General features: G+C 41.0%; 1 protein-coding gene across 1 annotated transcript in view; it reads right to left on the bottom strand.

Annotated features, from left to right (window-relative positions):
• The window catches only part of ADCY2 (adenylate cyclase 2 (brain)), a 450411-nt gene that overhangs the window by 139417 nt on the left and 298772 nt on the right, over nt 1–12222 (bottom strand). Inside the window, exons 6-7 of the mRNA XM_010857150.1 lie at nt 7296–7407; nt 722–849 (exon numbers count right to left, since the gene is read on the bottom strand). Of these exons, the coding sequence (XP_010855452.1) occupies nt 722–849; nt 7296–7407 (240 nt within the window). The remainder of the gene's footprint in view (nt 1–721; nt 850–7295; nt 7408–12222) is intronic.

Genomic DNA, 12222 nt, shown 5'->3' with positions numbered 1-12222 from the left:
AACTGAAAGTTTTCAATCAAACAATCAACAAACAAGAGCTTTTTATCATTTATAAGACTATCAGGGCTTCTGTGAAGGCACTTATAGAGAAGTATGCGGTATCAGCAGTGAAAATTCACTTTGTAGCTCACATTTTCACACTACACTTGTCAGCTGTAATGATACCATTATTCTTTGTAAGCAAATATTCTCTACAAATCTTACAATGAAAGAAACTATAGATACAAAGTGGAAAATTATTACGGATAAAAACTGAAACTAAATTCACAGAGCTGAGTGTATTTGACTAGATGGAGTTATTCTGGGCTAGATTCTCCTCTTCATTGCAGTCTGGTGGTAAAAACTACTTTCTCTCTTACAATTTATATGTCCTTGTCAAAAATCAAGACAGACATTAAGAGTACAAAATTGTCCCTTAAGATTGGAAGAGACTTTTCAATTGTTTACAAAGAAATTATCTTTGAAATTAATGACACAGCCCCTTCCCATAGATTTCTAACACCATGTTCCTGTAAAATAAGATTAATAACAACAATACAAAACACAGAGCCTGACTCTGGACTGAGTTCTCACATGCCAATAAATGAGTCTTTGCCCGTTTCTGTGTAAATGAACAATCATGTATATAGTTTCAGTAGACAAAAAACCAGAAACAGTTGCAAGACCGACAACAAAAATGTATTATGCAGTTTAAAAGGCTCTTACTACTCATCACACTTACTTTATGGCTTCACACATATCCAGTCCCATTTTCACACAATTCTTGGCATGGTTAGGGAGAGATATAGGCAGTCCGGACACACAGTAGTAGCAGTCTCCTAAAATTTTTATTCTCATGCATTCATTCTCCTGAAAGAAGAAGTCACAGAATTTCAACTGCATTGCTTGTGTGCTAAGTGGCTTCATTCATGTCCAACTCTTTGAGACCCTATGGACTGTAGCCCGCCAGGCTCCTCTGTCCATGGGGTTCTCCAGGCAAGAATACTCGAGTGGGTTGCCATGCCCTCCTACATAGGGGATCGTCACGACCCACACATTGAACCCTGGTGTCTTGCATCTCCTGCACTGGCAGGTGGATTCTTTACCACTGTGCCAACCTGAGAAGCTGTAAACTAGTTCAATTTCCCTTAACTGCCCATCAAGATTGAGCCACCCTCACCCGCATACCCCTCTGCCAAAGCAGGAAGGATGATGGTAAGGGGTGGGAGGGGAAGGCTGAGAGAATATTTTGGAATGAATTACACTTAGCAGAGAAATGTGAAGATAGGCCCATGCTTTATAGTCTGAACATCCTCAAATACTGACAGTGAAATGAAACGTTCTGTGCAGAGCAGAATCTTTCATGATAGAAAATGGTGATCAGAACTCAACTGGAATTAGAATTGTATGTCATTTCCTACTACATTCATGATTTTCCTCACTTCTTTCAAAGCTGAAGCAAATTCTTACCTGCAGACATGTAGCTTCTGATAAACATCACTACAGTGTAATGCAGTATAATGAGCCACCATTCAACATTGCCAAGTGATTTAAAACTTAATTCTGCCCTTAGGTTAAACCATTTTAATATCAAGTTAGACGAACTCATTTTTCTTGGCTGGGTTGTATTTATATTACAATATCAAGATCAATTTCATTCATATGAATCAATCCTACATCCATTTCTAACCTTTTCAACTAGCTTATAGACACTTCACTCAAATTTAAATACGTAAATAAAGAAGTACCAAACACAGATTTTTTTCCCCTTCTTAACCCACAGGCTTATGGATAAACTGAAAATATTTGAAATAATAAAATGAACATAAGATCTTTTTGTCCTTAAAGCATGCATTAGATTTATTGAAGGTTTTTGCATGTTTCTTTCCCTGTCTCATAGACAGCTTGTGTACTTTCATGCTTATCTACAGCACTGTAGAGGATGTGTTAATAAATCTTGATAGCAATTTTATATAATAAAAAGGAAAAACATTGTTTATTAATCAGGTTTACCTCCCTGATAGCACAGTTGGTTAAGAATCTGCCTGCAGTGCAGGAGACCCTTCTTCGATTCCTGGTTTGGGAAGATCGCCTGGAGAAGGCATAGGCTACCCATTCCAGTATTCTTGGATTTCCCTGGTGGCTGAGCTGGTAAAGAACCTGCCCTCAATGTGGGAGGCCTGGGTTCGATCCCTGGGTTGGGAAGATCCCCTGGAGAAGGGAAAGGCTACCCACTCCAGTATTCTGGCCTGGAGAATTCCATGGACTGTATAGTCCATGGGGTTGCAAAGAGTCGGACACAACTAAGCGACTTTCACTTCCTAAATATGTATTCTGAGTCTAGAAGCAGTAAGATTAATAACAGTGAATTCTTGGTACCCTTATCAAAGACCAGTCCCACGGGATTATTTCTGGCCTCTCTGTTGTGTTCTGTTCTCTATATGTCTGTTCTTAGTATCCTACTGGTTTGAATTGTTGTAGCTGGAAGATATTTTGAAATCAGGAATTATGAAGCCTCTAGCTTCGTTCTTCTTGCTCAAAATTGCTTTGGATATCTGTGGTCTCTTGTGATTCTATATAAATTTTAGGATTGATTTTTTTCTATTTCTGTAAAAACCACATTGGGATTTTGATCGGGATTGCATTGAATCTGTAGATAGCTTTGGGTATTATTTTAACAACATTAATTCTTCCAATCCGCGAATATGGAATCTCTTCCTACTTACTTGTGTCTGTTTATATTTCTTTCATCAGTGTGTTATAGTGTTTGGTGTGTAAGTCATTCACGTGCTTGCTTAGGGCTGCTCAGGTGGTGCAGTGGTAAAGAATTGCCTACCAATGCAGGAGATGTAGAAGACGTGGGTTTCATCCCTGGTCAGGAAGACTCCCCGGAGCAGGAAATGACAACCCACTCCAGTATTCTTGCTGGTAAAAACCCCATGGCCAGAGGAGCCTTATGGGCTACAGTTGATGGGGTCGCAAAGAATCAGACACGACTGAGTACACAGTCTGTTTCGTTAAGTTTATCCCTAAGTTTTTCATTCTTTTTGATGATAATGTACATGGAATTGTTTCCTTGATTTTCTTTTGAGATACTTCATTGTTAGTGTATAGAAACACAACAGATTATTGTACACATATTTTGTATCCTGCAACTTTACTGAGTTTATTAGTACTAACAGATTTTTATGCTTCCCTCCTAGCTCAGTTGGTAAAGAATCTGCCTGCAAGGCAAGAGACCCGGGTTCAAGCCCAGTGTTGGGACGATCTCCTGGAGAAGGAAATGGGAACCCACTCCAGTATTCTTGCCTGGAGAATCCCATGGACAGAGGAGCCTGGTGGGCTACAGTCCATGGGGTTGCAAGAGTCAGACATGACTTCACAACTAAACCACCAACCACCACCAACAACAAATTTTTGTGGACTCTAAAGTTTTCTACATATAAGGTCATATAATATGCAAAAAGTAATAATTTTACTACTTTTTTTGACTTGAATGCATTTCTTTTTCTTGCCTAAGGCCTGTGTCAAGAACTTCCAGCACTATGTTGAAATGAACTGGATAGAGCAGGTGTCCTTGTCTTCTCCCCAGTCTTAGAAGAAAAGCTTTCAGTTTTTCACTGCTGAATATGATGTTCACGGTGGCCTTTTCATATATAGCTTTATTGTGTTGAGCTGAGTTCCTTCTTATTAGTTGAGAGTTTTTAATGATAAAAGGGTGTTCAGTTTTGTCAAATGCTTTTTCTGCAATTGATTGAGATGAGCATGTGTTTTTTATCCTTCATTATGTTAATGCAGTATATCTATATATATCTATATATATCTATATATATATATATCTCATCAATTGATTTGCTATGCCATCCAACTTGCATCCTAAAGATAAATCCCATTTGGTCATGGTATATGATTTTTTTTAATGTGCTGTTGAATTTGATTTGTTAATTGAAATAAATTCTTCAGCGCTCAGCCTTCTTTGAGTTTTTGAACTGTGGTGTTGGAGAAGACTCTTGAGAGTCCCTTGGGCTGCAAGGAGATCAAACCAGTCAATCCTAAAGGAAATTAGTCGTGAATATTTATTGGAAGGACTAATGCTGAAGCTGAAACTCCAGAACTTGGGCCACCTGATGCAAAGAGCCAACTCATTAGAAAAGACCCTGATGCTGGGAAAGATTGAAGGAAGGAGAAGGGGACGACAAAGGATAAGATGGTTGGATGGCATCACTGACTCAACGGACATGAGTTTGAGCAAACTCCAGGAGCTGGTGATGGACAGGGAAGCCTGGTGTGCTATCGTCCATGAGGTTGCAAAGAGTTGGACACGACTGAGTGACTGAACAACAACAAAGTGAAATAGGCCAGATACAGAATGGCAAATGTTACATGATACCACTTATATGAGGAATCTCATTGTTAAACACAGAAACCGAGTGTGGAATGCTGGTTTCCAGGCCTGGGAGAGGGGGAAATGGGGAGGTGTTGGTCAAAGGAAAAGGTCGAAGTAAAAGTTCCAGTTACGCATGATAAGTAAGTCCTAGAGATCTACTGGACAGCACAGTGTCTATAGCTAATAATACTATACTGTATACCTAACCACAGGCTGCAAAGGTTGATGTTAAGTATTTAATCACAAAATAATAATACAATGATGATAATGATAATAATAAATTAAAAGGGCAAAGTGAAGATCTGTAGGTAATAGATGTTTATGGCATAGATTGTAGTGATGGTTCCAAGGGTGTATCCCTAAAGTTCAATAAGTTGCATGTATATTAAATATGTACAGCTTTTTGTATGCCAACTATACCTCATTAAAGTGGATAAAATATCACAGTGAATGAGCAATGATGTTGAGTTCCTTAATGTAAACTACTGTGCTTTCCATAGCATTCACTCAATGGACTGAGCTGTTTGCTTACAAAGCTCTCTGACTCCATGATCTGAACTATGAAACATGAACTGATATCCAAAGCACGCTGCCCCTGTGACCAACAATGCATGGACCAAGCTATCCTAGTCCAGACTGATACTGCCTGGATGTTCGTTTGTTATAATCATCAGACAGGAGCAGGAAATCATACCAATTACCTCTTCTATGTGATATAAACTCTGTCCTCCTCCAATTCATATGCTGAAATCCTAACCCCTGGTACCTGTAAGTGTGACTTTATTTGGCAGTAGTGCAGCCATGAAATTAAAAGACACTTACTCCTTAGAAGAAAAGTTATGGCCAACCTAGATAGCATATTGAAAAGCAGAGACATTACTTTGCCAACAAAGGTCCATCTAGTCAAGGCTATGGTTTTTCCAGTAGTCATGTATGGATGTGAGTTGGACTGTGAAGAAAGCTGAGTGCCGAAGAATTGATGCTTTTGAACTGTGGTGTTGGAGAAGACTCTTGAGAGTCCCTTGGACTGCAAGGAGATCCAACCAGTCCATTCTGAAGGAGATCAGCCGTGGGATTTCTTTGGAAGGACTGATGCTAAAGCTGAAACTCCAGTACTTTGGCCATCTCATGCGAAGAGTTGACTCATTGGAAAAGACTCTGATGCTGGGAGGGATTGGGGGCAAGAGGAGAAGGGGATGACAGAGGATGAGATGGCTGGATGGCATCACTGACTCGATGGATGTGAGTCTGAGTGAACTCTGGAAGTTGGTGATGGACAGGGAGGCCTGGCGTGCTGGGATTCATGGGGTCACAAAGAGTCAGACACGACTGAGTGACTGAACTGAACTGAGGGTTATTGTAGATGTAATTAGTTAAGATAAGGTCATACCAGAGTAGAAAGTGTTTCTTGCTCAGTGTGACCCCATAGACTGTAGCCCACCAGCCTCTTCTGTCCATGGAATTTTCCAGGCAAGAATACTGGAGTGAGTTACCATTTCCTTCTCCATACAGGAGTAGGGTGGGCCCCTAATCCAGTATGATTGGTGTCCTTTTAAAGAGAAGTAATTTGGACACAGCCTTGCATGCAGGGAAAATGCCATCAGAACACCAGAACCTTGCTGTCACTGGCCAAGGTTGGAAAGTTTCTTCCTGACATGTCACCAGGCAGTGCAGCAGAAATGACCTTTTATTAACTCAAACTTTTAAGATATTATTTTTAACAGATAATCTATGTTTTTATTTGGTTTAATAATCATTCATTGACAAGTATTTCCTTTTCCCCCCTTAGGTCACAAGGAACCAATAACTGGCAACATAGACAACTGGCTGCTCCTTCATGGAGAATATAGTCAAGACATTGTTTTCTTTTTTTTTTTCCCTAAAGATGAGCCCTCTCAACCCCAACTCAACCTTTTCCTTTGATTTGGTAAAGGAAGGAAACAGAGCTGTACTCTCAGTGAATTTTTTTAGAATCCCCAGTGAGATTTGTCATGGTCAGTTGGGCAACATAAGGCATCTCATGGGGAGCTTGACCCAGGAGTGACTCTGAACATCTGAAAGCCAGATTTGTGCCTAGGAGCTTGGCTGGAATGTTCTCTGTTGTTTAAGTGTAAGGGAAATTTCACCATGAACTAAACTTGGAACTAACTCTTCCTAATGTATAAAAATACATTTTGATAAGCATAATAAAGGATTTTTGTTGGGAACCACTCAAAGACAAAAATTAAGGCCAGGAACATTTTATGAGACAGAAATAGAGGGCTAGCAAGCAAGAAAAAACACCAATATTCCCACCAGAAATCTTAATTGTTCCAATAAATAAGTCTGGAGTGAGGTCTGGTATGGTTTTAAATCAGCTGTCATCATTTCTTCTCTATGAAACTCCCCACAAATGAGCATATGAACGGTGAATACTGAGCTTACATTTCTGCAAGCGGCACAAAGGCCAATGGATGAAAATGAGACAGCAGTAAATAAGGCCTTAGGAAGAAGGGATGCATCCTGTCTTCAGGATTTTCCCAGCATGCCGCTTAACACTGTGAATATGTAAAGGTTACAACTGGAGAGGAAATTACGTTTCCAACTCATCGACATCAAAATGCCTAAAAAGAGAAGCTAAGAACAGCACAGTGCAGAGAGATGTGCAAATCAAGTCTTGTTATCTTGAATGTATTTATTGTATGTGTGCTGAATTATATATAAGCCAGAGTCTTAAAAATAAACGAAAGCATATGATAATTATATGCCACAGCATTTCTCTTTCCCAATGTAGGTCTGAGACTTATCAATGGCAAATAAACCCAACAAATCTATAAATAAGATTCCTAAAGGATGCTTTTATGAAGAGGCAAAAACCTGGTAAGGATCAAGAAAAGGGAAGCCCCAATTTTATATATCCTCAAAATAGAAAGCAATCACTAATACTCACCTTTGCAATTTGATCGAACTTTCCAAAGAGTTCATTCAGCATATGGACGAGCTCTCCAGGGGAGCAGTCACTGGCCAGACGGGTGAACCCAACAATGTCCGCATAGAGGATACTGTGGGAACAAACCAGTGGGTGCCATATTTGCAAGTTTATATTCGCTAAGAAAGCAATGGTAGTCTTTCCCATTAAAAGAGGATGATTTCTTACGCTTTATATTTTTGCAAAACATCATTCCCCTGGGTATGGAATACATAAACATGTTGCTAAACTTTCCCATTAATTTTTTTGATGTTACATTTTTATAATTAAGATCGGGGAAGAAAGCCTTGTGATACACTTTCTCTATTCTAGTCCATTCTTACTGACAACATTTCTCCTCTCAGGGCCAGCCTCTCCTTCCCATTCTGGCTTATGTGGTCTTCATCCTGACAGTTCGTTACAGTGTGATAATTCTGATATCAAAGGAGTATGTTTCTGTTTGAACTGTTACATGATTTTATTAATTTATTTATTTTTAAAATTTATTGACTTTAATTGGAGGCTAATTACTTTACACTATTGTATTGGTTTTGCCATACATCAACATGAATCCGCCACGGGTGTAAACGTGTACGTGATTTTGTATTGTAAGCATTCCTAAGTAGAAGAAGCAAAATCATAAAAGTTAAATCCTGATTGAAAGACATCAATAAATTCTGATTGAAAGACAAAATTTTGGGTTCTTTACTATCTTCCAGGAAAGGAGATGCATCTTCCTAAAGCTCAGAGCTGAGTGTGGGGGAAGCATTAAACAAGGAAGGATGCCAGCTAATGTCCAGTTACAGTAATAACAAGTACAATAAAGGCAAACAGTAGAATGCCATAAAACAGAGTCGTAGGGGTGGTGAGCTGAGCGCCAAAGAATCGATGCTTTTGAACTGTGGTGTTGGAGACGACTCTTGAGAGTCCCTTGGACTGCAAGGATATCAAACCAGTCCATCCTAAAGGAGCTCAGTCCTGGGTGTTCATTGGAAGGACTGATGCTGAAGCTGAAACTCCAATACTTTGACTACCTGATGCGAAGAGCTGACTCATTGGAAAAGACTCTGATGCTGGCAAAAATTGAAGGCAGGAGGAGAAGGGGATGACAGAGGATGAGATGGTTGGATGGCATCACCGACTCAATGGACATAAGTCTGAGAAAACTCCAGGAGTTGGCAATGGACAGGGAGGCCTGGCGTGCTGTGGTCCATGTGGTCACAAAGGGTTGGACACGACTCAGCGACTGAACTGAACTGAACTGAGGGGTGGTGAAGAATCTGGGACACAGTCATTAAGGAAGTGACAGCACAGCTTCCCCTCATGGCAAGTATAGGCTGGGGGACAAATGCGAGATTCCTTAGAGTTTTGTGTGCATCAAGCTAACCTTGATGAATCAGGATAGAAGAACACAACACCTGTGGGTGCATTACAACTTTACCTACATAGAACGTGCTTATGTTTTATATAAAGACCTAATATGTGCACTGTGTTCAGTTGTGTCTGACTCAGACCCCAGGGACTGCAGCCCACCAGGCTCCTCTGTCCATGGGATTCTCCAGGCAAGAATACTGGAGTGGGTTGCCATGTCCTCCTCCAGGGGATCTTGCCCACCCAGGGGCTGAACCCACTTCTCTTGTATTTCCTGACTTGCCAGGTGGATTCTTTACCACTGTGCCACCTGGGAAGCCCCAAGGACCTAATAAAGAAGCCTAAAATTGCTGCTGGGAATTTGAGTTTCAGGTAATACATATGGTATGGTTTAAGATGGGCCATGAAACAAAAATAACTGCCAATTAACACTCATTGGGATATCTTTTTTTTCTTTTTAAAGAAAATAACAAGTGCTGCTGAGGATGTATAGAAATTAGAACTGGTAAGTACGCTAGGGGAAATGTAAAATGGCATAGGCACTACGGAAAAGAGTATGATGTTTCTTTAAAAAAAATGAAACACAGAATTACTGGATGAACTGGCAATCCCACGGAACCAAAAGCAGGAACTCAGATATTTGTACATCCATGCCCACATCCTGCCTCAGGATGAAAAGGCCATAGGTTTCAGATTTCTTTTAAAATTAATTGGTACTACATGACATTTAAGTTTCTGTATTTTTAAGTTTTAAGTTATGTATTTACTTTAGGAGCTTCCCTCGTGGCTCAGACTGTAAAGACTGCCTGCAATGCAGGAGACTCAGGTTTGATCCATGAGTTGGGAAGATCCTCTGGAGAAAGGAATGGCAAGCCTTTCCAGTATTCTTGCTTGGAAAATTCCATGGACTTGGGGGAAAGCACGTGGGCTACGGTCTACAGGGTCACAGAGTCAGACACCACTAGCAACTAACGTTAACACTTTTCTTTAGGACGCCAAATATATTTTCTGAATTTAAATTTGATTAAATACTGCAAACATATTGTATACAATCTCTGAAGGCAGCCGAAGCTGCTTCACCAACCCTTTGCCTTAGACTGTGTGGTACGTGGCTTCCAAGACGGCCTCAGTCATCCTCGCCTCCCTTGTATTGTTCCTCCCCATAACGGGTAGGAGTGACTTGTGTAACTAATAGAATACTGTAGGAATAGCAAGAAATGACCTTTCATAAAAGATACAGCAACTTCCACCCGGCTCTCTCTTGGATCCTTCCCTCTGGGGAAGCAAGCAGCCATATTGTGAGGACACTCAAGAACCTGTGAAGAGGTCCAGTGGTGAAGATCTGAGGCCTTCAGCCAACATGAAGTTAACCTGCTCACCAGGTGAGAAGCCACATTGGGAGCAGATCCCCCAGCAGCCTGAAGCCTTATGGGGAAGTCTGCGCCAGAACCATTTAAGATGCTCCAAAACTCCAGGCCACAGAAACTGTGAGATGTCTATTGTTCTTTAAATCCACTAAGTTTTGGGGTAATTTGTTACATAGAAATTGATAATACAGGTATTATGCAGATTATTTATCAACTGCCTGAAATTGGTCGTGTCATCTGTTATTTTTGCAGGTCTAGTGTTCCTGGACTATATCACAACTACTTAGAGTCTGTGATCCTCTTTAGATACAGACATATTAATATTTATTTTTACACATTTTGAATACCAATAAGTGTCTTAAAAATATTGTAGGAGATGGAAGGGCCATTCCTGATTTTCAGACAATTGAGGTCTGTCTAGTCAAGGCTATGGTTTTTCCAGTGGTCATGTATGGATGTGAGAGTTGGACTGTGAAGAAAGCTGAGCACCAAAGAATTGATGCTTTTGAACTGTGGTGTTGGAGAAGACTCTTGAGAGTCCCTTGGACTGCAAGGAGATCCAACCAGTCTATTCTAAAGGAGCTCAGTCCTGGGTGTTCATTGGAAGGAATGATGCTAAAGCTGAAACTCCAATACTTTGGCCACCTCATGTGAAGAGTTGACTCACTGGAAAAGACTCTGATGCTGGGAGGGATTGGGGGCAGGAGGAGAAGGGGACGACAGAGGATGAGATGGCTGGATGGCATCACTGACTCGATGGACGTGAGTCTGAGTGAACTCCGGGAGTTGGTGATGGACAGGGAGGCCTGGCATGCTGTGATTCACGGGGTCGCAAAGAGTCAGACATGACTGAGAGACTGAACTGAACTGAAGGCTAGAAAGAGCAATTTCTAGTAAAATACAACTTATCAGATACTATAAATTTTTTTTCTTTAATCATGTAGGCAAAATGCTTAAAAACCTAAAGGCAAGCTAGTGTTTTAAATAATTTCACTCATTAATATGTATGAATGTTCTCTCTGTGTTTATACACACTCACACACACACATGTATATACATATACACCCGTAGTTCTTTCCTATTATTCCAAAAAATGATGGGGACTTAAAAATATTTACTTCTGATTCCTCATTGATATGCAACTTTTTTCTGTTATCTTCCTCTCAATATACATTTTTTATTGTATATTAGCTCTTTGTGTGCTTGGGCCACACCTGTTTCTAAAATCATGTGTCAAATTGAGATTTGTCTTAGCAATGCATTCAAGCTACAGTTAGGGGTTCCCTGGTGGCTCAGATGGTAAAGAATCCACCTGCAATGTGGGAGACCTGGCTTTGATCCTTGGGTCGGGAAGATCCCTTGGAGAAGGGAATGGCAACCGACTCCAGTATTCTTGCCTGGAGAACTCCATGGGCTGAGGAGCCTGGCCGGCTACAGTTCATAGGGTCGCACAGAGTCAGACACGACTAAGTGACTAACATTTTCACTTTTATTTTAAGCTACAGTTAAATTTCTTTCTTATTAATCAATTTCGGAAATCCTTGACCTGAAGTGATTAGACCCAAGGCAGCAACATGCAATGGAAAAAGTCTGGAGCTGGGGGCAAACACCCTGATTTTGATTCTAGATGATGAGCTACACAATTTCAGTTTTGCTTGTGATTGTTGTTAATAAACTGTTGAATGGAGGGGTGAGTAACCCTGACAACTAAAGGAGTAACCTGATGAATGAGGCAGGCACAGGTTACTCACTGAGATAACCCAGCCAGAAGAGCAAGCACCACTGTAACACAATGGAACAGATAGAAGGACAGGCCTCCAGAGAATTGGGATCAGAAACAGGTGGGCATGGAGAATGGTGAGGACCAGAGTGCCTAGTCTGGAGGGGCCAGAGACGATGGGGAGCATGAAACAGAGCACCCACCCCAGACTGAAGTGAGGGCCCACCTGGCTCCCGTCCAGAGCTCAGAGGAGAAGAGGACTTACACGACCTCCCTTCTGACCACAATCCCTTGTTAGTTTTCCAGTTACTAAGATTCCAGGAATGGCTCCCTGCGAAGCATCTATGACTGCCACTCTTGGACAAGCTGTAACTTTCACTGTAATTTGATTAGGGTGCACGCCATCACCTATGATGCTGGGTGCTGGCCATACCCAGAGACGTCCCCCTCC

Source organism: Bison bison, unplaced genomic scaffold (assembly GCF_000754665.1).
Source record: "Bison bison bison isolate TAMUID 2011002044 unplaced genomic scaffold, Bison_UMD1.0 scf7180017864377, whole genome shotgun sequence".
NCBI lineage: Eukaryota > Metazoa > Chordata > Mammalia > Artiodactyla > Bovidae > Bison > Bison bison.
The sequence above is the reverse complement of the archived record's forward strand: the minus strand, read 5'-3'. Positions and strand labels throughout refer to the sequence as shown.